Below are 25,052 nucleotides of genomic sequence, written 5' to 3' on the forward strand. Positions count from 1 at the left end.
TTTATTCGACGAAACATAACAAGAATAAATGAATTTCTCCCTTGGGTGACATATAGTCTTCTTGTTAATTTGATTTCCAATTACGTTATAACTTTGTTGTAGCATTTTTCATTCTTATAGTTTTGTTTTGCTTTCAGTATTTAAGCTTTAAAATTTAGGATTCGAACTCACACCGTCATGCAAGAAGTTCAACTCTTTTTTATCATTGTGATAAAGGGCTACTTGCCCATGTTGTCTTAATATTTCATCCCTTCAGTTTTATCCCATTCACAAAACAGTTGGAATCACATACATACATATACGTACAAAAAACATGCAACAAAAATTGAAAAAAAATTAGTACATGTCTCTGTGGGTTCCTCCTTTTATTGGAGAGATTTTTCGGTACAATTCAGTACACCAAGTGTTTAATACAAGTGGTTGAATTTTTATTTTCAACAACTTCTACTATGACACTTGATGTACCGAGTTGTGTTTCTGAAATATAATAAAATTTCTCCTTTTCTTGGGGTACAGTGTGGGAACCACTCACACTGGTTGCATTTAAGCATGCATTCTGCACACTAGCCACAGAGTCAGAGAGTACAGCTTTCAGAGCAAGTCCCAGAAATACACGAAGTAGCAACCTTCATTTAACTCAAGGCCATTCCAAAACCAAAAGAAATAATCCATCTCTCTCCCTCCCTCTTTCTATCTGTTTCACAACTTTAATTTCAAACCAAAACTCTCACTTTCTCTCTCTCATCAGAAAAATCTCCAGAAGAGAGAGAACAGAAAAAATCCTTCAAGCTTTAAGAACATGGAGTCTAATGGTATCATGGAGCCCACTGTTCTTGATCAGTTCATCCCTAGAAGGTTTTCTTTCTTGAGTTTTTTTTTTCTTCTAGTTTTCTTACCTTTTTTTGTTTGTTTGTAAAGTTTGCAACTTTGAATCTTTTGTTTGTAACACAGAAAGTTCGTGTGTGCGTGTTTTTTTTTTTTTTTTTTTTTTTTAATAGGTACCAAGTGAAAGTGTTTGAGGTTGCAAAGCGGAAGAACACGATTGCGGTGTTGGAAACGGGAGCTGGGAAGACAATGATAGCTGTGATGCTCATCAAGCACGTTGCTGAGGAGATGATGAGGATCATGCCCTCCTCTGGAGATAAAAAGTTGATCATTTTCTTGGCTCCGACAGTTTATCTTGTCACTCAAGTAAAAACTTTGATTCACTTCTTATTTTTCAGCTATTTTGTGTTTTTGTTTGTTTGTTAAGTACAAAACTGTCCCAACTTTATTCCTCACTTTAGCTAGATGATCTTCCAAGGAGAACTTAAATGTTTGATAGAAATTTAATTTTGTTTCTTCTAATAAAAGTTCTTTTAGCAAAGTGCTTATGATCATGAGTACTTCTTACACAAGTAGTCACAAATGACGCATGTTGGGACTGTTTCAGAATGGGTTAAAAGTGATTTTTGACACTCAGAAGTGCTTCTAGCTAAGTTTGGTAGAAAAATTTAAAAAATCATTTCTATAATGTTTTTCTAGCTTCTCCAAAAAGCACTATAATTTTCAATGAATTTTTTGACGTGTTTCTAATGAAACACTATAAGTGCTTACGAACATAAATCCTTCTAGTAGTCCCAAATGGATCCGATGAAAAAAATTGGAGTTATCATTCAACTGCTGAACCAATTTCAATTTTGTTTGGCAGCAATACAAGGTTATTAAAAATTCCACAACTCTTGAAGTGGAAGAGTACTATGGAGCCAAGGGAGTGGATGAATGGACCCGGAGCTGTTGGGAAACAGAAGCTAATACACATGATGTAAGTTTAATTTTCTTCGATTTTCGAGTAATCGATGCTTAACCAGCTTTTTTTGTACAAATCATTTCCGAGATTTAGAACTAATCACTGATTTATTTTCTTCTTATGCTGTAGATACTGGTCATGACACCACAGGTTCTCTTGGATGCCATGAGGAATGCTTTCTTAAACTTGGAAACGTTTAGCCTGATAATCTTTGACGAATGTCATCGTGCTACCGGCAATCATCCCTATACGAAAATAATGAAGGTAGTTTACGGATTATAGTTTTAGTATTGGTTTCCTACTTATAATCTTCGGTTTTAAGAGTCTGTGGATTGTCTATCAAGTTGACTCCACAATCGTAAGGGGCAACGAGCATCTGCATTATGCAGCGAAACACCATTGATGCAATTACATGCACATACACACATATACATACACAATGTTGATCGCTTGCTCACTAGTGAGTAGGAGATCATGAGTTTACAAAGTAATATGTATGTATACAAAATTTGTTCAAGTACATCTGAGTGACTACTGTCATGTTTTTGAAGGATTTTTATCACCAATCTGTGAACCGGCCAAAGATTTTTGGGATGACAGCGTCCCCTGTTATAAGAAAAGGTCAGATATTGGTGCTTCATAGCCAGTGAAGTTCTACAGTCTGTTATGTAAAATATTCAAGGGATCTTTTCACACTTCAGGTGTCTCGTCCGCCATGGATTGTGAGGCTCAAATATCTGCACTTGAAAGCATGTTGGACGCTCAGGTATGTTGAGTTTTTTATGTTGTTATTATTCTCCATTATTATTAGACATTTTGTTGTCTAAATCTCTTGTGACGTGCCGAGGCAGGTTTACACTGTAGAAGACAGGACTGAAATCGAAACATTTGTTCCCTCAGCAGTCCACAAATGTAGGTTTTACAAGCAAGCACCATCCGCCTATTCAGATCTTAAGGAAAAGATGGAAGCTTTGCTGTCGAAGGTAGTCCTGCGCCGTATAATTTCTTTCGTTCACAAAGTATGTTAGACTTATGTCTTAGCTACTGTACTTCTGAATACACTAAGAGGTATTTAATTTCATGGACAGTATGCTTCTGAGTTGGAGTTGCAAGAGCAAATGCCAAATCAGTACCAAGACATCAATGACAAGATAAAGATGTTGCGAAAGCGGTTACACAATGACCACATGAAGATCTTGTACTGCCTCGATGACCTTGGCATTGTATGCGCATATGAGGTACCCTTGTTCTTAGTCGAAACAAAAGAGCAAAAACAGAAGAAAACTAAAATGTGCTAGAAAAATGAAAAGAGGAATGTGATCTGTTTGGTGTTACCACTTTTTATAGGCTGTAAAAGTTTGTCTAGAGAATGTCCCTGATGCCGAAGAAGAGTGCCAATTCTATAGAGAATGTTCTTCGCATTTGAAAATTTTTCTCGATGAAGTCTTGCTTATGATTGCTGGATTTCATCAACCTTGTATGCCAATCGGTAAGTTTTTTTCTCACATTTCGATTGGTTGCATTGGATTTATACTTATTTCTAATTGATATTACTTCCTTCGCACTGCTTAGGCTGCGAACTTCATGCAAACTTTGAGTCTGACTATACAAAGGCGTGCAATTTGGGTTTCATATCTCCGAAGTTATACGAACTTCTTCAAATTTTCCAGTCATTTGGGTAAGTAAAACTACTCGTGGCCAAGTCCATATTAATTAATTTTGTTATTAAGTTAATTTATTGAAGTGCTTTGCCATTGCAGAACCGGTAGCAAAGTTCAATGCCTCATTTTCGTAGAGCGAATTATTACAGCTAAAGTGATTGAAATATATGTTAAGAAAGTGCGGTGCTTATCTCACTTGACGGTTTCATACGTGACTGGAAGTAACGGATCAGCTGACGCGCTATCACCGAAGCTGCAAAAGGAAACTATGGAATCCTTTTGCTCCGGGAAGGTACCTAATCTTTCACATCATTGATTTCAACTTATACGAAGCTTTGGTGTTAGAAAACCACTTAATCAGTGAAGAAACATTTCTATGATCAGGTCAATCTGTTATTCGCTACGGATGTAGTTGAGGAGGGAATACATGTTGCAAACTGTTCCTGTGTGATTCGTTTTGACTTGCCCAAGACCGTTCGTAGTTATATCCAGTCCCGGGGAAGAGGTCGAAAAAATGACTCCCAATATATCCTAATGCTTGAAAGGTGAAGGCTTCTTTTTGTAGTTTCATATAAAAGTGACTGCAAGTCGACAAAAGATAAATTTTGGAGTTTGAGTTTTGACACATATTTTACAGGAGCAACAAGAAGCAGATAGATCAAATGTTCGACATCATCAGGAGCGAACATTCGATGACGGATACATCTAGAAACAGAGATCCTGAAGTATGCACCTTAAAAGCTTGTTGTTTTGAGGAAACAAAATTGTATCGTGCAAAAGTTACTGGAGCATCAGTTACAATGGATTCGAGTGTCAGTCTTATATATCGATACTGCGACAAGCTCCCGGGAGATAGGTATGGATATTTTGCCTTGTCACTCACAAGTTCTATTGAGCAGTTTTCTGTATTTCCTAACTGGTTGTTACAAAATGTAGGTACTTTACTCCGAAACCAACTTTTGACTTCGGAATTTCTGAAGGGTTGTACCAGTGTCGGATTACATTACCCCCGAATGCAGCTTTTCTAACAACGGTCGGTCCTCTGAGCAGCAACACGCATTTGTCCAAGCAGCTAGTGTGCTTGGAAGCTTGCAAAAAACTCCATGAAATGGGAGCCTTGGATGATCATCTTCTCCCGCTTGTCCAAGAACCTTTAGAAGATGATCTAATTCCAGAAAGAAGAGAATTATCTGCTGGTGCAGGTATGTGTGTGTATAAATTTATAGACCTAATTTTTCGAAAGGGTAACCATTTAGCATTGTTGCTGGTTGGACGTAGACTAGTTCAGCTATATTTATGATTCTAATTCTTTCTAACATTTGAGAGTGAAAATTAGTAACCAATGGCGTTTTTGGTATCGGCATCTCCTTCCCAATCTTTCTTTAACTATGTTCCCCTTGAAGTGCCAACATTTCTGATTTCAGTTTTACTTTTGTAAGGAACAACGAAAAGAAAAGAATTACACGGCACAACATCCATCTGGGCATTATGTGGAACTTGGGGAAAAAAACTTGATACTGTTTTTGAGGCCTATAAGTTTGATTTCTCGTGTAGTATCGTTGATGAGACATATTCAGGATTTGTTCTACTAATCGAGTCAAAACTCGATGATGATGTGGGAAATATCGAAATGGATCTTCAACTCGTCTCAAGGATGGTTAAATCTTCGGTCTCTTCATGTGGAAAATATTATCTGAGTGCAGAACAGGTAAAATTGAATAGTTTCTTCTTCTTATTTAAACCACTTTTTGTAATTCTATGCCGCCTATTTTTTAACCAGGTGACGCAAGCCAAGCGCTTTCAAGAATTTTTCTTCAATGGTGTGTTTGGGAGATTGTTTTTCGGGGGTGAATCAGAAGGGACAACGCGAGAATTTTTACTTCAGACACAAACAAAATCACTCTGGAGTTCAGCATATATGTATTTGCTTTTACCCGTTGACACATTGGACACTTCAAAAGTGAACTGGAGAGGGATCAGTTCTTCTGTTAATGTGGTAGAATTTTTGAAGGAACAATACTCCACGCATTCCAAGTGTTTTAATGGTGATCACAGCGAGTTGCCGCTTTCTAGGACTGGTTCATCCATGACAGAGTCGAAGGCTGCGAATCATATCCATTTCGCTAATAGTTCACTTGATGCCGATAATCTCCAAGATATGTTAGTATTGGCTATTCACACAGGACGTATCTATTCTATCATCGAAGTTGTCCATGGAAAATCTGCTGAAAGTTCTTTAGAGGAAAATGTTGATGATGCATCATCGACATACAGTTATGCTCAGCACTTCAAAACAAAGTAAGCGATATGCAATCCCCATGCTATGTGTTAGATTTATTGATGTTTTTTCTTCAGAACTTGCTCATAGCACGATCATGTTCAGGTATGGGATTTCGCTTATTTATCCCGGACAGCCTTTGCTGCGGTTAAAGCAAAGTCATAATCCGCATAACTTGCTTGGTGCCGAAGGTGTGTGTTGTATGTTAGGAGCTTTGTTTTATAGTTTTCCTCATGTACAGCATAAGCATATTCCTAAATCAGCAGGTGCTTCGTCACAAGACGGTCTAGTAATCAAGGAACAAGCTCATGTTCGTATGCCACCTGAGATCTTAGTCAGTATTGATTTTCAGGTGGATGTTCTACGATCATGTTACTTGCTACCGTCAGTAATGTACCGGCTGGAGTCACTAATGCTAGCTAGCCAGCTCAGAGAAGAGATCAATGGCCAAACTAACAACTTTAAAATATCGAGTTCATTGGTTAGTTCTTCTATCTTTAATGTCGATGTAATTTCTTCTTCATCCAACTTTCGTTGAATCATTCAGTACTATAACTGTATCTGATACAAACACTTTGTGTTTAGATTCTGGAAGCACTCACAACACTTAGGTGTTGTGAAGATTTCTCGTTGGAACGTTTGGAGTTGCTCGGAGATTCAGTTCTCAAGTACGCTGTGAGCTCCTACCTTTTTCTCAGATATCCTGAGAAACATGAAGGGCAACTAACAGCTCGGCGTACAAGGGTGATATGTAACTCCAACCTGCATAAACTAGGAATCCAACGGAAGATACAGGTATCAAATGCATTCGATATTTCATGCTATAATTTGTTTTCGTAGTAAATATATCAAAGTGTTAGAAGATCCTAAAAACACATGAACTTGCATTGAAGTCTGTAGCTTAGGCATCAAGGTGCTCACACAAAAACAAATCTTTTTTATGTGTTTGACAGGGATATGTACGTGACAGCGCATTTGAACCACGCCGTTGGGCAGCTCCAGGGCAGCGGTCTAGATTCCCTGATCCGTGTAAATGCGGAGTGGACACCTTAGAAGTGCCTTTGGACAGCAGATTTCAAACTGTAGAACCGGTAAAGGTCGGAAAATTCTGCGATAGCGGCCATAGATGGATGAACTCGAAAACCATAGCAGATTGTGTTGAGGCCCTCATAGGAGCCTACTATGTTGGCGGAGGACTGTTTGCTGCACTACATGTAATGAAGTGGCTTGGTATTGATTCTGATTTTGAACCCAAATTAGCCACTGAAGCCATTACGAGGGCTTCCCTCCGATCTTACTACCCAAAACATCAGGACATCGCTGCCTTGGAGTTGAAGCTTGGCTACCAATTTTCGGTTAAAGGTTTGTTACAGGAGGCCATAACACATGCCTCTCAGCAAAAACTAGGTGCTAGCTACTGTTACCAGGTTTGAACTTGATCTTTTCTGCAGATTTTGAGTCCCTTTAGTTTGCTTTGTTTCCAATTTTTTTTCTAGTACACAGAAATTCATACAATAGCTCATTTTTCTACTTGAATAACTTGACAGAGGCTCGAGTTTCTTGGTGACTCCGTGTTGGATGTGCTAATCACACAGTATCTCTATCATAGCCACACAACTATTAATCCGGGGCAGTTGACAGACTTGCGATCAGCTGCTGTTTGTAACGAAAACTTTGCCCGAGCTGCTGTGAGAAGGAAACTTCACCCACATCTTCAACATTGCTCCGGGTTACTTCTGAATCATATCACAGAGTATGAGAAGTTGTGTACTGCTGAAGCTCTCAACACCACCAGCCTACTCGAAGACGTAAAAGGCCCTAAAGTACGCCTCTTAGGCCTTATTCGACTTAAACTTCTAAACGGTTAGCTGCTCTGTGTTAACGTCAAGTTTTGTTAATAACCACGACTTGTTTAATGCAGGCTCTTGGGGACATGGTGGAAAGCATAGCTGGGGCTATATACATGGACAGCAATCTCGATCTTAACAAAGTATGGAGGGTGTTTAAACCGCTATTATCTCCGATCGTGACCCCTTCCACTCTGCAATTACATCCGCTGCGTGAATTGACTGAGTTATGTGGTTCTCTCGGGTACTTTGTGAAAGAAAATTGTACTAAAGAGGATTCATTGGAGCATGTGGAAATGACTTTGCAGCTGGAAGATGGTCTTTTGGTTGGGAATGGGTACGATCGGAGCAAGAAAGCAGCTAAACAGAAAGCAGCTCGTCAACTGTTGAAGGAGCTCCAGGGTTGCCATTCAGTGTTTAAAAGGAGAAAACTTGATCCTGACCGTGTAGATGAGCTCTCTTCCGAAGGCATGGAGATTGAACCCTGCAGCCAGCTGAATGATACTCATTCTTCAGAGTCGATCAATCGAATCGAATCACCATATGCAGAGTCGAGAACAGGTCCTACCCCGACCAATTTTGGTCCTAACAAAATCTACAGTCACAACATTGTAACCCCAAGTTTGCAGGGTTAGTGAACAAATGAATCAACCTATTCCGCTGCTTGCGGTTATCGTTATTTTCTCCCATTTTCATTTACATGCTATTCATTCTTGTCTGCAGCTATAGCTCCGATCAGCACGAGGAAAGGAGCAGCTCGGGCTTCTCTCTTTGAGCTGTGTAAGAGAATGCAGTGGCCAATGCCTACATTCAAAACAACAGAGCATAAATCGAGGTGATTCGAATCAACCAAACGGCACTTAATTGTGATCTTTTCCTAGGGGCTAAACTAACTAGTGTCTTCCTCCTGCAGAACTCTAATCGAATTTGGTGAGGGCTCTGAAAAGAGAATCGGTTTCAACAGCTACGCATCGGAAATAAGTTTGCAGATACCAAACTATGGGATTGTTGTATGCAGAGGAGATCCTAGAGCTGATAAGAAGAGTTCATATGACTCTGCAGTAGTTGCCCTGCTTTACATGCTTCAACGACAGGGAAAACTTACAATTGGGTGCTCTTGAGGGGTGGGAAATGGTTGGGTTGGTTAGGTTGGACTTCAACCCATTGGTCAACCCAATAGGCTCGAGGTGGTACTATTGAAACTCATTTCCACCCAAGAAAATAGGCAAACCAACCCACCTGAACAATTCTAAGACAAGGTTGGGTTGGACGGGTTTCGTGGTTTACTTTGTTTCTTATTCCTAAAGTGTGTAGGAGCGATAAATAATCCACAATACATGTCATATTAGACCTAAATTATGTGAATTGTATTGTAGGATCTTTGTTTGTTGCTTGATATTTGAATTTCATTATTTTGAGTAACTACTAGATTTTATGCATGTATCTATGAAATAAACATATATGTTTAAGAATTGTTTGCTATTCAAGTGGGTGGGTTTCAATCCTGTTATTAATACTTCAACCCAACCCAATTCATCTATTGGACGGGTAGTCAGGTTTCTACGCGAAAATAAATGTTTAAAGCTTACAACCAACCCAACCCAACCCAACCGAACCAACTTCAGTTAGGTTGGTCGGTAAGCCCACTAGAGTGCCCAACCCTAGATAGTTAGCAAATAATATCCAGAATCAATCGACATTGTCGATGTAAACTCTGCTTTAGTAAATTTTGTATTGGTATAAAAATTGAAAAGGTCAAGTATAATAGTGTATCAGTCACAATGAAAAGGGGGAAGAAAGCTATGTACATAAACACCAAGCAGGTTATAAACACGCTTTTCTTCGCTGTGACCCCGATCATCAGCTTTATAGTTTATTCTCTCTACTCTCCCTTGTCTTGATAACTACTATCAATCGCCAACTACAAAAAAAACTGGCACGGGAGAAAGAGAATAAAACGAGATGATTGTATCAATGTGCTACGGAAGAGATCAGTCACCTTAAATGACAAACCAATTAAAATTGGCTCAGTACAACTCAGATGTGGTAATATTTGCATTTGTGAGTCAACAGGCATTGTTGGACGGCAATATCAGTGGGCCCTTGTCCCAAGAAACTGGCCTTTATCTTCCTGGGTCGTGGTTATTACTGTAACTTCTTGGCCAACATGAGTTTGATCCCTGCAATCGAGAAAGCCTGATGTTAGAGGCATATTCATGTTGTGCTAGTAACATAAACGAGTAATATGAATTCCTAGCCAACCGCATACTAGTAAAAAGAGGCTCCAAATTTAACTGCCTTATAAATGACATTTCAATTTATTTCTAAAGGTGATAGGAACTTACTGTTAAGCTGTCCTCCTTTAAACTTTCGAGCGACTCCGCAAGCTCCACTTGTTTTGATGCAGTTGCAAACAATGCCTGAAAGAAAAAAATCTAGGATTAGTAGACGACTCTATATGACGGAAACAAGAAACCTTATTGGTACATACTTCAGAATAACCTATGATTACAAGAAAGATGGTTGACTTACTTTCTTTGTCTTCTGTAAGTCGTACTCTATAGATTTAATGCGACTTAAAGATTCGTGAAGCATGTCTTCTTTCTCTTGAGGAATTTTAATAGGTTTGTTTATCAAATTGGTAACCAATGCTTCTAATTGCTGCAGCCTCTGCCAGAGAGGGTCTACATCTGTTCCCTGTGAATACTGTTGTTCCTGAGAGCTTGAATTTTCAAGTGGCGGAGATTTGCATGGTGTTTTTAAGCGGCTTTCTGAATAATGTGCTGCAAATATCCTCTCTAACATTGGGAATATGAGACATATGCCTGTAAATACTTTGAGTATGAAGTGAATGGTTAAACTTGCTACATGTGGAATGGATGTCTTCAGCGACCTTGTCGGGGTAAAGTTCATGGGTGAATCACCTGTCACGAACAAGTTAAACTTGAATAAGAAACTTCCAAGTCTGAGGCATGAAAAGCAAGCTGCCACTATGTTACGAGTAAATATAAGCAGCTTGATTAATGACCGACGATCACCTACTTGTTAAACTTGAATTAGCAACTTCCATTCTTCCCGCAGCACTGCCTGATTCAACTAGGCTGCAGGGAGATGCAGAGTCGGTTGCCCTCTCCTGAGACAAATCAGACAAAATATAGAGGACGAAAGAGTTAGAAATTAATTGATACTTTATCATTTTTGGTCTATGAGGAATTCAAAAATTACATGAAGGGCCAAAATAGTAAGTAATATCTTTAATTTTGGTTTGATATATAGATGCTATTAATAAAATAGCTATTAGAGATGTAGTCAGTAGTGAAGTCAAAGGATATGACACCCAAGAAAGAGAACTTCAGAAAATTTACTTCGTCAGATTGAGACTTTGATAGCTGCATGAAGGCAGAAGTACTTGACCTCATTTCTGATCCCGACTCAGCTGCAGATACTATTTCACTATCTGTAGTCTGCAAAGTAAACCCAAGAAATGTGAAATATGATACATGAGTAAAAGGTCATAAAGAACAGTATCTATTGGAGGTTTGACTTCAAGTCACCTTAGAGGTAAGCCGCTTGATTCCAAAATCATCGCCATCAGAAGAACTTTTGATTTTTCTCAAGTACATTGCTTCTCCAATGTGTACCAGCTGCAAACAGAAGTCAAATGAGTATGGAACCGACAAGAAAACCACCTAATATTCGGCCTATTAATTCAAAACTGTTAAATCCACGTGAACCGTACTTTCATTATTTCTGGATCATTCCAGGGTCCCTTCCCAGACCTAAGGCACCCGCCTTCATTTGGACACGAGCAAGTTCCCCCAAGGAAATCCGGAAGTTGACTGTTTAAAGAAAAAGTTGCTGAAATAAGTTTCGAAACACAAACCAAAAAAGTTCCAAATCGAATTAATTTATCAAATGGTAAGAAGTCCCAACCTTGAGTCTATGATTTCCAAAAGCTTGTTTTGAAATCTGTTGCCTAAGACCTGCAGAAGAACTTATTAGTAGTCCATAGGACCTTCAAAATGAAAGTAACAAATGAAAAATATCCACATACATGTATCTTTCCAGTAGTCCTTGGGTCAAGAAACCCTTTTGCTGTGTTCCAAAGTAGCTTGAATCCGTTACCAGCATTTACCACAAACATTTGATTTAACGTCTGGAGAATGAGCTAGTATCAGAAACAAATAAGAACCATTTCATTAAATATTATAAGTTGGTTTTGGATAATATTAAATCCACCTCAGGATAGTTATCGCCATCCATTTTCTGAATGCGCGTAACAAGGTCATGCGCAACCTTGCCAAAGCTCATCCAGTTCTGCATGATAATAATGATAATAAAAAACAGGAAAAAGTATAATTATTGCTAAAAATACACATGATGCATAGAACTGAATAAATCCATTTTTGAGTTAGGAAGTTACCATCCCCTGGACATCTATTATAGCAGTCGTCGAATCTATATGCCTTTTGGCCACAATAGAACATGCCGGGAATTTCTCAGCAAAAGCCTTCTCAAAACCCTGGACATGATACTTTAGAAACCGTTCCACTGTGGTGACATTCATTAGCTTGCCAGGTTCAACTTTTCCAAGTCTTTCAATATAAACAGGCCGTCCTGCCTTGTCTACCCCATGATAAGCATGAGGATAAAAACGCTGAACCTCTTCATATTCACCGTACACGAAATCCTATAAATTTATCATTGTAACACCTCTATTAGAATCCTGAGAATGAAATGAAATGTCTGACAAAACAGGCATTAAAAAGTTCCTCTTGTTCGATATTCTGTAATCTGTACATATTACTGCCAAAAGTTTCATTCTTTATCAATGAAAATGGAATAGTAAAAGATATACAGGCATTATACATGTATCAATTGTCCTTCGAAGTACTTTTAATAACATTATACCTTCACAATAGATTCTACTCCAAACTCTCTCCTCCAGTTGAGCATTTCGGCCCACATTTGAAGAGATTTATCAATGTCGAACTTCCTCGCCTTCAAAAATCTGCATAAACAAAGCCTAGCTGTTAGTAATCGAATCCAAAAAAGCTAAAGGGACAATAAAAAATATACACTATCATTGCAACGAGTCTATCACCTCAACATTGTATGATAATCATCAAATTGAGCCGGAAGCATATCTTTAGCAACCAATGCCTCGCGAAGCGTAATCACAGCTTCTTCCTCCTCAGCATCGCGAGCATCTTCGATTGAAATCAACGCGTAGCGGCAATTGGCCACACGCTTGCCGCGCTTTCGAAGAGTGTTTGTCAATCTCAAGGAAGCATTTGAAGTTCTTTTCTTAAGAGATCTGCTCCGAGGCCTCCGCCTCTCGGCCTCGGAGGTTTCGAAATCAAAAGTTCTGGACTTTTCGTCTTCTTGCAACGAAACTACTTCTCCTAAAATTACATATCAAAATGCAGAAAAATGGAAATTTTGGATCAAAAATAAAATTAAGATCCGATTTTTGTAGAGAATTTCATTGAGCAATTGGAATAATGTACCTGGCATTGCTGCTAATCGAATCAGATAACAGCTGGAGCTCGGATTACATTCTGCATCGAATAAGAACAGCAAAACAGAGAAAATCAAATTTACAAATAAAATCCGAAATTTCTTTAAAAAAAAAAAAACTCAATAGGTCAAGAAAACGACTAAATCTACCAAGATTTTAGCAAAATCTCCGATAAAACCGGGAAACGGATCGAAAAACAGAATCCAGAAACGAAAATTCAAAGCCGCGAAAAAATGTCAAAATTTCAAGTTTGCATTCGTACCATAAGCTGATCAGGTGATTGAATCGGAAGCGGAACGGCAAACTGCAGGCGAAGCGCATTCGCGGGAACCGAGCGCGCGCGTGGAGGAGAATTTCGGAAAGAATTGAATTGAATTGAATTGTTTATGCTGCTTCTCTCTCTGTGAAATAACAGGTGATGAAAGAGAGAGGGAGAGAAAGCGAAATGGAGGTTGCTTTCGGATTAAGATGGCATTTTTTTTTCTTAATTGTTTCTCTCTCTAAGCAGCGAACTGTGAGTCTGAAGACAAAGAGGCAGAGGAGAGAGAGCGAGAGAAAGAGAGAGCTGAGACAACAGAAGGAACGTAGCGGAAGCGCAGAGGAAGAGAGAGAGGCATGTCGTTGTCAATAGCGTTAGTTGAACAAGACGTAGCGTACACCGGGCCGTTTAACTCCGTCATCTGTTTTTTTTTTTTTTTTTTTTTTTGACAAACATAGGTGAACTTAACCTCAAAATATGATTTTAATAATATGGTTCAAATTCACCTTTAGTTATAATTGAACTTAAGAATTCTCACTTTCAAGTCAAGATGAATCATTTATAAGTAAAGATGAATATCAATATACTGTGCAGTCATCTGCTTCTTTTCAGTTTTTACATTTTTTTTTCTTTCAATTCTCAGTTATTTCTTTAATAAAATTTTCAATTTTTGTTCGTCACTTAGTACTATGACTAAGTAATAAAGACTTATAATTTTGGTAATAACTTTTTTTACATACGATAGTATAGTTTACACTAAATTTAACTAAATTGCATGAAAAAGAATTTAAACTTGAATGAATAGGTGAGAACACATTGCTCTAATCTAGACTCATGTTGCAATTTTAATAATTTGTTAAGGTAAGTACGATTTTAATAATTGCCAAAATACGATTTCGGTATTTTCGTAAAATTCCACTTTGGTACATGTAGTCTCAACTCAAAATTTTTAATTTTGTAGATTGTCAATTTAAGAATAATTTAATTTTGTCACCTTTTTAATAAAACCAGCACGGAAAGAAGCATATATGCGTTGGCGTGGCAGTGTTAAATTTTAAAAAAGAAATTTACTGAAGTGTCACATATATCATTTATGAGCTAATTATCCCAATAAAAACGACATAATTAAGTTTTGTTCTCTTTTTATACAAGAGATATTTAATTTAACATAAATAAATTCATGTCTGCAATTAAGTGGTAACTCTTAAATTGCTCCAAATAATTTAACAAAACTGTAAGGGTCGAAGAAGAACTTTTTTTTTTTTCTTCTGAATTCCAACAATTTAAAATTGTTTAATTTTTCCAACTTTTTTTTTTAAGCAAACGATATTATTTACACTAAAGATAAGGGGAATGAGCTTAGCCTTACAATGAGCTAATAATAATGTGGTTCAAATTCACCTTTGGCAAGAATCGAATCTAAAATCACTTACAAATAAAGAGAAATATTACTAGACCGTAGCACACTAGTATTAAGTGGAAATTTTTTCAACTTTTAACTATGTTGGAGAAGAACTTTTTTCTGTCTTGGGGCACGTTTTATTAATTTCTGCCTTCACAAATTCAATATTGATTTTTGCAAAACAGTTAATATTTTATTTCTGGAAATGTTTTCCCAAATAAGTTGGTCTTTGTTTGTTTGAAGTGTTAGGGTACTAAAATCTTTTAGGATTATTTTGGTTGGGTTGTATCATTTTTCTTTGATTGTTCATTTGCATTTGTTTTGGCTTTTTAGCCAATATCGTCTTTGAGATTGACATTCTTCATTTTGGTTCTTAAAATTTAAAATCAATTGACATAGTTCATGAGTTTGACCATTATCAATCATTTTAGTCATTTCGTGAAATATTCTTTAAAACAATGACCAAAATGATAGAAATACTCTCAGCTTAATCAACAATAGACCAAAATAATTTTTAAAAACTGAGGGTATTTTTTTCTATTTTATCCTTATTTAATGGAGATTTTTTATGGAATGATCAAAATGATTGATGATGGACAAACTCAAAAACCAAAAAGAGAAGTTATGCAAATCTCAGAGATCATTTTAGCTAAAAACTTTTTAGAATCATTAGTTCATTTGTTGCTTTACATTCTTTTGATGATTGAGTATCAAGTAGTACTTGTTTAGAGCAATTTCCTTTCTATTCACTTAGTTTCTTTCTTTGGTGTAGCTTCTTTTCCAGAGATTTTATAGACTTTATTCAAGATGTCTTGGATTTTGAAGTTCGGATTAATGTTCAAGGTCTCTTAATAATTTGCTGTGATTTGGAATTGACATTGAGGATTTCGTTAATAGTGCCACTGTCATGGAGGTGATAGCGGTGGTGAAAGGCAATGTTAAGGTTGGTTCATGTTGAACATAAAAATTGCGTGGCGCTCTTTTTTTCTTATCATGAAGTTTTGTTCCAAGTGATTTTCTTCCAAAAAGATTTTTTATTGAGATCCACATCATCAGCCTTCATAACTTAATTTGATGTCTTCTCTCTTGGAAGTTAGTTGCAATGATATTTGTAAGACTTTCTTGTTTTGGTTTTATGCCCTGATGTTAATCGAGCAGCGTGTCTTTTAATTAAAACGTAACTTTAGTTCATGATATTCATGTTTGATTTTAGATAGACTTTAATATCTTAAAACATCTCCAAAGGAGATGTTAAAAAGTTTACATCAGCAATAACGGTAATAAAAGACATCACTAGTGTTTTCCAACCGAAATGTCAATTCCTATGTGGCATGGCATGGAAAGGCAGCAGAGGAAGTTGCTGTCAAATTTGACAGCAGCTTCAAATATATTTTTAGTAATTAATAAATGCTTTTCATATTTTTATACTTATCTTTTTTTTTTTCAAATACTAATTACAACTATAAAAAATAAATAACATAATACATAATAGTTTAAATTTGAAATATCGGTTGGAGAACAAAATTTATAAAAACATCAATGTGCCACATAAGCTTTCAAATTTAAATTTTGTGTTTAAACTTTGATATCTCATTTGGAGACGGTCTTATGCACTATCTTACTGTCAAAGTGGTGGAGAGGAGTGTTGCTCTTGCCCTAGGTGCGGGTTTGAACCTCATCTGCTCTCTAATCTAACATTTAATATAACAAATTTATCACATGACAGAAAAAGTTTAAAGTATCTTATTCAATAAAAAAAACACTCAATATTACGGTCTCGTGGTATTCATCTTTACTTGGAAGTGAGATGTCTTAGGTTCGAATCTTGTGGATGGCAAATTCGATATCAATTTAGGTTGCCTATTGTTTGGCTTAGCCGAACTCTCCCTTCCTCGAGTGTAAAAATATTGATGTACTAACAAAAAAAAAAAAAAAAAACTAAAAACATTGTTTAAAATTTATTTTATATTTGGCCATAAAGAAACCTTTATTTACTTGAATCTACCCTTTTTAATTTATTGTTTGTTGGCGCCGTTTGTTAACGGGAGACGGAGTATGCGGGTGTGATTAGATGCTGTAGAGTTTACGCTACGCATGAGGAGGCGGAGTTTCGGCGTCGGCGTGAAGTATTTGTGTGGGAGCCACGTCATCGTCCAAGTGATATGTGACACGTGGAGAGGCGTCGGTGATCTCAGTTTCTTCAAAATTGGATGCTGATTCGAGAGAATCAGATGCGACGCTTTGGGGGTTGGGGCGGGAACAAAGGCAAGGTCGGCCTCCAGTGCCTGCCTACCCACAACGCACACCACCCTCTCGACTCTCAGCTCTCAACTTTTTTGTTCGGTCATTTGCGTAATAAAGTTCCCTTTATGCAAATTTGATTCTGTTTTCATGGAATATTTGTGCATGCTTACTTGTACTTTTACGTCATTACAATTTCAGTTACATTTTTTTTTAATATTTTATAACTTCACTTTCGCGATAATTTGCATCTTTGTTCAATTTTATTCGCCTTTTTGTTTAATAATGTAATTTTTCTACAATAATTCAAACTACTCGATAATACGGGCTATGAGCGGTCATGATTGAGGAAATATTATTTGTTGGATAATGTTAGTGAGACTAAATTTTTTAAACTAAATTTGCAAAAAATTTAATTGTTGTTGGAATTAGTCCAGTTTTCTTATTTTTTTTCAACTTTAATAATTAAATTTAATTTCTTGATTTATGCATCTTTACTCAAAGTTTTAATTTAAATATTTTAATATGAAAATCTAACCACTTTCATGGAAATAATTAAAAGAAAATTCACATGCCATACATTTAACCTGTGACAGAGGTATCTATGAAAAATAAATACAAATTAATCTACCTATCATCCATGAAAATAGTTCAAAGATATTTCATCTTCCATACACTTATAAATCGATACCATATAGGTTGATATATATAGTACCAAGAACATAGATTAGTTAACACGATTAACTTATGATGGAGGTAGAAATAAAAAATTGAGAAACAATATTTAATTCTAAAATTGTGTAAAAGATAAACCTATAAATAAGGGACGACATTTATTGCAATTAAAAAAAGCTAATGTGGATAATCAGTGAATGGGCGTAACCCAACAAAGTGAACTAAACCCAATAATGACTCACAAAATTAGACTTATATTAAGTTTACTCTTCTTCTTTTAGGTTTTCCGTACACTACCACAACCAAGACATCGATGGGTTTTCTGCCTCTGCAGAGATGGAGGGATAGAAATTTTGAGAATTAAGGAAAAAGTCACGGCAAGATGAGCTTTTTTCCATATACCACTATTACTAATTCACAAGCATTAAGGATGATAATCTCAACCAAGTGTTCCCAATTTCAACTCATTAGAGTGATTGTGATACACGTACTTGATGATTTGTGGAATTATCAATTTTATCACTCATCATCTTATAATCCAACATCTACTAAGAATACAAAGATTGCACCTTTTGAATTAAAAAAAGTTAGCTTTCGTTTGTCGGGTTAATAAAGAAAGTATCATATGCGTAGCCTTTCCACTTTTGAAATTCTAGAAACTCTCTTTCTTTTTTTTAACAAAAGAAACTCTTTTTTTTTACTAGTTTAACATTGGTCACGTGGGTTTAAATCATCTGCACTCGAAATTTTTTATGGTTTCTTTGTGACCTATCTATTTAAGTTATACATATTCTTTTGATTTAACTTATCTTTAGTTTTTTATTTGTTTTATTGAGAAGATTAAATAAATGGTTAGATGTCAATAAATGAAAAAGGCCGCAAAGAGTTTTGGAAGCAAATTATTATATCTTGAAAAATACCTAACGCATAAAAAAATTAAATGACCTAATAAGGTTGATGTCACATGGTACATGGAGACAAGGAGTACAATGCCACGCTAGTTTCATGGGTGGAAACCAAAGGAGGCCGTGCATGCGACACCAAAGGGTGCCAAAATTTTCTAATTTATAAATCTTTTGTTTGGATACCAAATTAGGTCGTATCACAATTGTCATATTTTTTATATTTCATCTTTCTCCTTGTTAAGAGAAAATTAGAACAAAGAATTCCTAAAATTTGGTCAATTAGAATTATGATCCTTAAACTTATCATAATATGAAACAATAGTCTTTTAGACTAATTTTAACACCGTTGAAAATTTCACTCAAGATAAGGGGTTTAAAGAGCAGAAAACTAAGTGAAAGTTCTAATAGAATTATTCAAAATGACCGTTGCTCCATAATGTAACAAGTTCAAAGGCTAATACTCAAAGAGTTTTAGTTTAAAGACCAAAGTTCATACTGAAGTTCATGAACTATTGCTCCAATTATCTATACCTAATATCTCGAAACTCCAATGAACATGTAGCTCAAGTGACTAAGAATTCTGTTGCTGCACCCAAGACTTGTTTGTTTCCCCTCTCCCCAATTTTTTGTTATGAAAAATACTCTCATTGAAACCCAAGTTGCCGGCGAAAAAAGCACGTTCTTTGACAGGATCATTGCTCCGAAGATTCTGATTCATTTTGTTTTAACCTAGTTTGAGTCAAGTCAAGGAATCAAGGGTGGCAACCCATATGAGACTCAGAAGGAGTTGTCCATTTGGATTGTCAAACTTTGTCTACATTCGTTTCTTTACAAATACTTCGATTTATCACGGGTCCAACTATTGAGAAAGACGAGACTCGAACTCTGAGCATGAACGTGGATTAAGTATTTTCTACCACTTGAGTTACAAGCCTCCGAAAATTTCTCCGAATAAAGAAAGATACACCGTTAGTAGGAAACTTTACCGAAATCGAAAATTAAGATGAAAACGAAATGAGAAAAATGAGAAGAACATGAGAAACTAAAGGTACAATCCTTGCATCCATCTGCAACCTTCAAGCCCATAAACCTTTGGACCATGGGCTAAGATTTGGGGGACATTTTGTTTTCTCCATCATTTGCCGAAGGAAAAAGGTGGGACAGATCACTGGAGGAACATGGTTGTGAACCCTTTTTGTTTTGTTTTCTAAATTCAAAATTTAATACACAAAACACAAAGGTTATCTAGAGCAGGCAACTGACAGCTACAATCTAACTAACGAGTATAGTGGGAATATACAACTCACTGACAGATTCCTTCCGACCATAGATCAAATATAAAAGGACTTGAAGCATCAACATTCCGATATTAATCCGGGAATTAGCGTACAATCTTACATGCTTTAGGAACTTCTAGCTTCAAGTGCCTCCGAGGACGTACTTTGGCAGCTTCTATTTTTCGAACTCACCTGAAAGTGAGAACATTACGTTGTCATTCGGAGAACATAGCAATGGAAATGAAAGCATTATCGTTATATAAGCCTATAACATGGTCCCTTCTGTACTTCCCTTCTTTCATGTTTCTCTGTGAGTTCTCGTTTGCGCTTGTGAGTGTTAGTGTTATAATTAAAATCCCTCCTCCCCACAATAAAGTGGTAAGCATTCATTGGTTTTGTCTCAGGTCTAATGACTCCACTGCATCGTTGCATCTTTCAATTTTTGACAGGTGGTGATTCTATCTTTGTATATGTTAATAAGGGTAGAATAGAAGCAAACCATGTTGCTTCCGCGATGAAGAAATCAAAGTTACAGTACAAATAATGATCTTTGCAGCACAAGACATGGATGATTTTCACAAAAATATGCAATAAGAAGTTGTAACAATGTAAAAATGCAATTAGGAAGTACAAGGATTCACCTTAGAAGACAAAGGAGGTAAAGAAGCCTGGCGCGCAGGATCTCTTATCTGCTGAATCTTGCAGAGTGGGTTCCGATCTCCTCCAAACATTTTGATGGGGTTTTTTGCCTCTCCCCATGTTCAGAAGAGGAAGTCAACTTCTCTTTTCTCTCTTCTAGAATCTGTAGCTTTTCCATTAGCAATTCAACCTCAGTGTCAATCTTCGACCTTTCACTATTTACTGTGGACAATGAGTTCTTCATTGAGTCTATCACCAAGGTTTTGCATCGGGAGCTATCCAACATCGGTAACCCACAATGCATATCCAAAGAACTTGGAATGAATGGTTCAGTATCCACCTGGCTTGTACTTGGAAAACCTTGTAATAACTCACTGCTACTGACCCCGGCAGCGCCAAATGTATGAGCGAAATCTTGGGATCCATCCAATGCAGTATAAAGTGGTGATCTACTTTCTTCTTTCCAAAGTTCAGTTTTACCATCAACGACATGAACATCATAAACAGCTGGCTCAATATCAAGCATTGAACCATGCAAATTCCTCTGAAGATCCCCATCACTCTGTGGCACTTCTTCATCACAATGTAAGTTTTCCTCGGTACCAATATGAGCTTGGGCTGCTTCAGTAGTCATTTCTTGGCACATTACATTATCCATGTGTACTTTTTCTCCCCTTTCTGAAAGTACACATTTCTCAAGTGAATCATGTTCATTAGGATGGATTTGTTTTTCAACAAATGAAGCCTCATACTGAGAAGTACTATTTGCAATATTTTCGATTGCCGTACAGTTGGATTTACTATCAGCAGTCTGCTTTAGCATCAGTTGTGCATCTGTATTTGGATCAAGTGAAGGTGAAGGCGTTTTTCCCGGTTCACACAACATATCACTCAAAGCAGCATCAGACCGTTCATTTCCTAAGATGCTCATCTGCCTATACGATTCAACTTCCTTCTCCAAAAAATGGTTCTCCATCTCCCTCCTAAGAAGAATCTCTTTCAGAGCATCCATCTCCTCTTCATCATAAACAAATTTTTCTTCGATCATCCTTTGGTACTGCCTCACTTCCATTTCTATGGATGCTTTATCCTTTTGCAGACGGGCTATCATGGCCATCGCTTCATCAGCAGCACTTGCAGCAGCAGCTCGCTCTTTCTCTAGCTCTAGATAAAGAGTAGCACAAGCAGCTTTCTCTTTTTCCAGTGCTTCTTCCAACACCCTGAATTTATCAGTTTCATTTCCAACAACGGGAGCCTTTTCTTGTGTGTTACTAACATCCATGTCCTTACTCGCACCAAATGATCCACTCAATTCAGAACTTTGGCACATACTTTCAGCCACATCATCTCCAGTTGATACTTTCACATAATCTAAAATGAAAGAAATCCGCAAAAGTGAGCAAACATCATTACCAATACAGTAAAACAACAAGTTCATATGCAACCAATTCTAGTTTTAAAAGATTTTCGAAACTAAAATTGCGATAAATTTGATTCACACTACATTCTAATAGATATATAAATCCACACATTAAAGAAAACAAGTTCCTCTAATACAAAAAACATGAAATTAAGTACTGAAAACAACCAAACAAGTTTAGATATTCCTCACTCACCTTCTCTACCAGCTATGGCAACTGAGCTTTCACCCGACATCTCCCTTGTATTTCTGTCATCGCAAGGAAAGGGGAATATGCGAGCAACCAACCTTGAACTATCACTTGGATAGTAAGAAGAAAGCCTTCCGTATTCAGGAGCCGCTCTCCTAGAACGCCGAATTCCAGCCCTTTTCTTGAGAGTCATTACCCTCTTCCCCTTAGCATCATACCCACTTTCCCTATCAACCAGGTTTTGCAATCTGGGACTCGAAAACGGACTAGAATCCGCTTCACCTTCCAACTCATGGACTCCATTCTCACAATTCACATCTCTGATCAGTTTCCTATTCAAGTTGCATCTTTGATCCGGAGACCAAATAACATCAAAAGGGAACCTGCTCTTCACCAGCTTGTGAACATCGTGGATCGTCCCAACAGGCCGGTCAATAAGCAACTTATGCAAGCAAAGATCACGGTTTCGATACCCGAAAACCCCATTACAAGGGCAGGGCAAATAAACCCAAAAAATCCTCAACCACTTCGAAGCGAAAAACATGAAAGCAGACACACACAGCAGGAAATACGCCAAACCCAGGTCGAGAAAAGCTCGTATAAGACCAGCAAGGGTCCATGGCTGAACTTCTTGGCAAGCAAAAGACATCCCCCTTCAAAGTAATCAAAATTTTGGGATTTCACAAAATTGTTGAAGAATCATAAAGTCTGCTGATTTGGGTACAACGAATTTACCAAACCAAATCATCTGAGAATATTTTGCTGAGTTGGGTGCAAAGAATTCACCAAACCAAAAGCTACCCGGTTGGGAAAATATTAAAAGAGAAAAAGCTGCAACATCATCATTACAGAACCCTTGGAAGTAAAAAAAATTAATAATTCAAAAGATTCTCTAGAAATTGTGACGGAGATAATCATTTCCTGCACCACTAGAATTCTCCAAGTAATGAATGAATCCAACTAGGTACAAGTCAATGACGCACACAATACTTAGTCCATAAGGAAGATGAATTAAATTAAAAAAAAAAAGAAAAAATAGTAGAAAAAAAAAAGTAAAAATCTCAACTTTGACAGGAAATTGGTAACTCAGAGAGCTGAAAGAGAAAACCCAGCAAGGGTATGGGGAGATCGTGATGGGTTTGGACTTTTGAGCCACGAGGTCGGAGAAACTTCGCAGGGTTTTGGAAAGAGACGGGCTTTTCAATTGGGGAAGAAGAAAGTAAATCGGCAAGTATTTCTGTAAGTATTAGCTGACTGCTGTTGACATTGACGGAATCACCGTCGTCATCTATTAAGTTGTTTTGTAAAATAAAGCCAACTACCTTTTGGCATTCGCCAAATTTCGCACGTGTTTTGGCAACTGTATTCTTATCTGCTGCGCGCCAAATCCCCCTCAAAGGGTGGCACGGTCCATTCCATTCCGGGTTCCTGGGCTCGTAACCTTGTTGGGCCGTGCAAACGAATAACTTCTCAGGTTGATTGTGATTCTGTCAATCTGCACACATTATAAATTAAAGAAAACTAATGAAAAATGACTGATAATTTTGAGTTTTAACTATAAGAACAAAATAAAGAGTAAAATAAATAGTATCATGATTGATTTTTAGTGTAAAAATATGATTTTTCGTTAAAGTGAACAGTACCAGGAGCTTTTCGTTAAAATTCCTTATAAATTATACTATATGTATCTATTTATTAATGTCATATCTTAGTTTCATGAATTATCACATTGTTTCATTTACTTATATTATGACATCATTGATTAGTAACACCATATAACGTTGTGACGGTGGAAGTCAGAATCTATTAACACAAATGGCAAACCCATATCAAGTACTTTGTGCCGTGCCAACAATTTAAACGAATTCTTAACCGATTTGACAGTAAAGGTAAAATGCGATACAAAACATTGGTTAAAAAACATGAGTTACTTTCTCTTTTAAATGACATGCGCGATCTAACCATAATACTTTCGAGAAAAGTTGAATAATGAAACCAATGATGAACGGAGTGTGAGGCAACCATAACTGTCACAAGAACATGAATCATCCGACAATCATGAAGAAAGTGTGAGGAAACCGTATACTTCCACAAGAACATGAATGATCCGACTATTCATTAAAGTCATTGTCATGCAGTTGGAACATGATACAGTATTATTGTTTCTGAATATTCTTCTTTGGATAATAAATCACATCCATTCTTCTTTGGATAATGAATCACATCCTCCTCTTGAGCAAGTCACTGTACACAAAGCACGAAACAAGGCATAATTTTGGTGGCACGAAGATATCTCACGACTCGGGTGTTAAATCAAGGCAAGTGTCTTAGAGCTGACCCCTTTAGAGTTTATTAAGAAAAATCCCATGAAGGTGTTAAATCAAGACAAGTGTGTTGTCATTTAGTACTATGATCTGATGATATTTTTCTTTATCTGTAAGTGAGAGGTATTAGGTTTGATTTTCGCCAAATGCGAATTCGTACCTGCAGATCAAAAAATAATCAAGAAAAATATGGAGGCAACATGTGAACTTTTGGATGAAAAAGATAAGATTACCCTTGAGGCACACCAGGATTTCCGCGTGCATGCAACGAATAATAATGGCTCAATCAAGGTCGAAGGTGATCAAAAGGGTATTTATTCAAAACCTATTTCATCAATCCTCATCAAATCCTCCTCACAAGGTAACCCCTAATTATTCTTTTCAAATTAGGATTAACTAGAAAATATGCCCGCGCGTTGCTGCGGGACTTGAATGTATCACCTTTAACTGCATGAATAAGACACATTTTACCTGAATAAATTCAACATAATCATGAATGAACAGAGGGATAGATGAGTGAATGGGATCGGTAAGATATGCAGCTTCGTTTTTATATACATTCAACTTAGCTGACATGAAAAGACATTGTACAATTAATAGGACGAAACTGAACATTCTGTTTCC

General features: G+C 36.9%; 3 protein-coding genes across 4 annotated transcripts; 1 reads left to right on the forward strand and 2 right to left on the reverse strand.

Moving 5' to 3' along the window:
* Nucleotides 1–732: 732 nt before the first annotated feature.
* LOC137728768 (endoribonuclease Dicer homolog 3a-like) lies at nt 733–8,997 on the forward strand. The gene is made up of 24 exons (XM_088677877.1): nt 733–855; nt 999–1,191; nt 1,691–1,804; nt 1,919–2,053; nt 2,341–2,410; nt 2,491–2,555; nt 2,641–2,772; nt 2,878–3,027; nt 3,137–3,278; nt 3,362–3,467; nt 3,550–3,742; nt 3,835–3,995; nt 4,088–4,306; nt 4,387–4,652; nt 4,890–5,158; nt 5,231–5,748; nt 5,834–5,919; nt 5,995–6,209; nt 6,314–6,523; nt 6,682–7,155; nt 7,276–7,551; nt 7,650–8,205; nt 8,299–8,410; nt 8,489–8,997. The coding sequence occupies exons 1-24, from the start codon at nt 800–802 to the stop codon at nt 8,694–8,696; spliced, it is 4,926 nt and encodes a 1,641-aa protein (XP_088534003.1). The 5' UTR covers nt 733–799; the 3' UTR covers nt 8,697–8,997.
* On the reverse strand, nt 8,136–13,735 carry LOC137728769 (phosphatidylinositol/phosphatidylcholine transfer protein SFH9). Of its 2 annotated transcripts, XR_015952325.1 has the most exons (16): nt 13,359–13,735; nt 13,086–13,136; nt 12,680–12,980; nt 12,487–12,586; nt 11,999–12,265; nt 11,815–11,892; nt 11,630–11,731; nt 11,509–11,558; nt 11,315–11,414; nt 11,130–11,219; nt 10,941–11,039; nt 10,618–10,708; nt 10,108–10,499; nt 9,921–9,995; nt 9,575–9,755; nt 8,136–8,379 (listed from the first exon to the last, which is right to left on the reverse strand). XR_015952325.1 is itself a non-coding variant. In XM_068467527.2 (15 exons), exons 2-15 carry the CDS (start codon nt 13,090–13,092, stop codon nt 9,699–9,701), a joined length of 1,809 nt encoding a protein of 602 aa, XP_068323628.2. In that variant the 5' UTR covers nt 13,093–13,136; nt 13,359–13,735; the 3' UTR covers nt 9,294–9,698. The 2 variants fall into 2 exon arrangements, 1 of the variants encoding a protein (XP_068323628.2); XM_068467527.2 differs by lacking the exon at nt 8,136–8,379 and having other exon boundaries at nt 9,294–9,755.
* Nucleotides 13,736–19,747: 6,012 nt separating this feature from the next.
* On the reverse strand, nt 19,748–23,387 carry LOC137728858 (uncharacterized). The gene is made up of 3 exons (XM_068467643.2): nt 22,111–23,387; nt 20,497–21,865; nt 19,748–20,047 (listed from the first exon to the last, which is right to left on the reverse strand). The coding sequence occupies exons 1-2, from the start codon at nt 22,751–22,753 to the stop codon at nt 20,541–20,543; spliced, it is 1,968 nt and encodes a 655-aa protein (XP_068323744.2). The 5' UTR covers nt 22,754–23,387; the 3' UTR covers nt 19,748–20,047; nt 20,497–20,540.
* Nucleotides 23,388–25,052: the final 1,665 nt, after the last annotated feature.

Source organism: Pyrus communis, chromosome 10, assembly GCF_041283825.1.
Source record: "Pyrus communis isolate YQ-2024b chromosome 10, ASM4128382v1, whole genome shotgun sequence".
Taxonomy (NCBI): Eukaryota; Viridiplantae; Streptophyta; class Magnoliopsida; order Rosales; family Rosaceae; genus Pyrus; species Pyrus communis.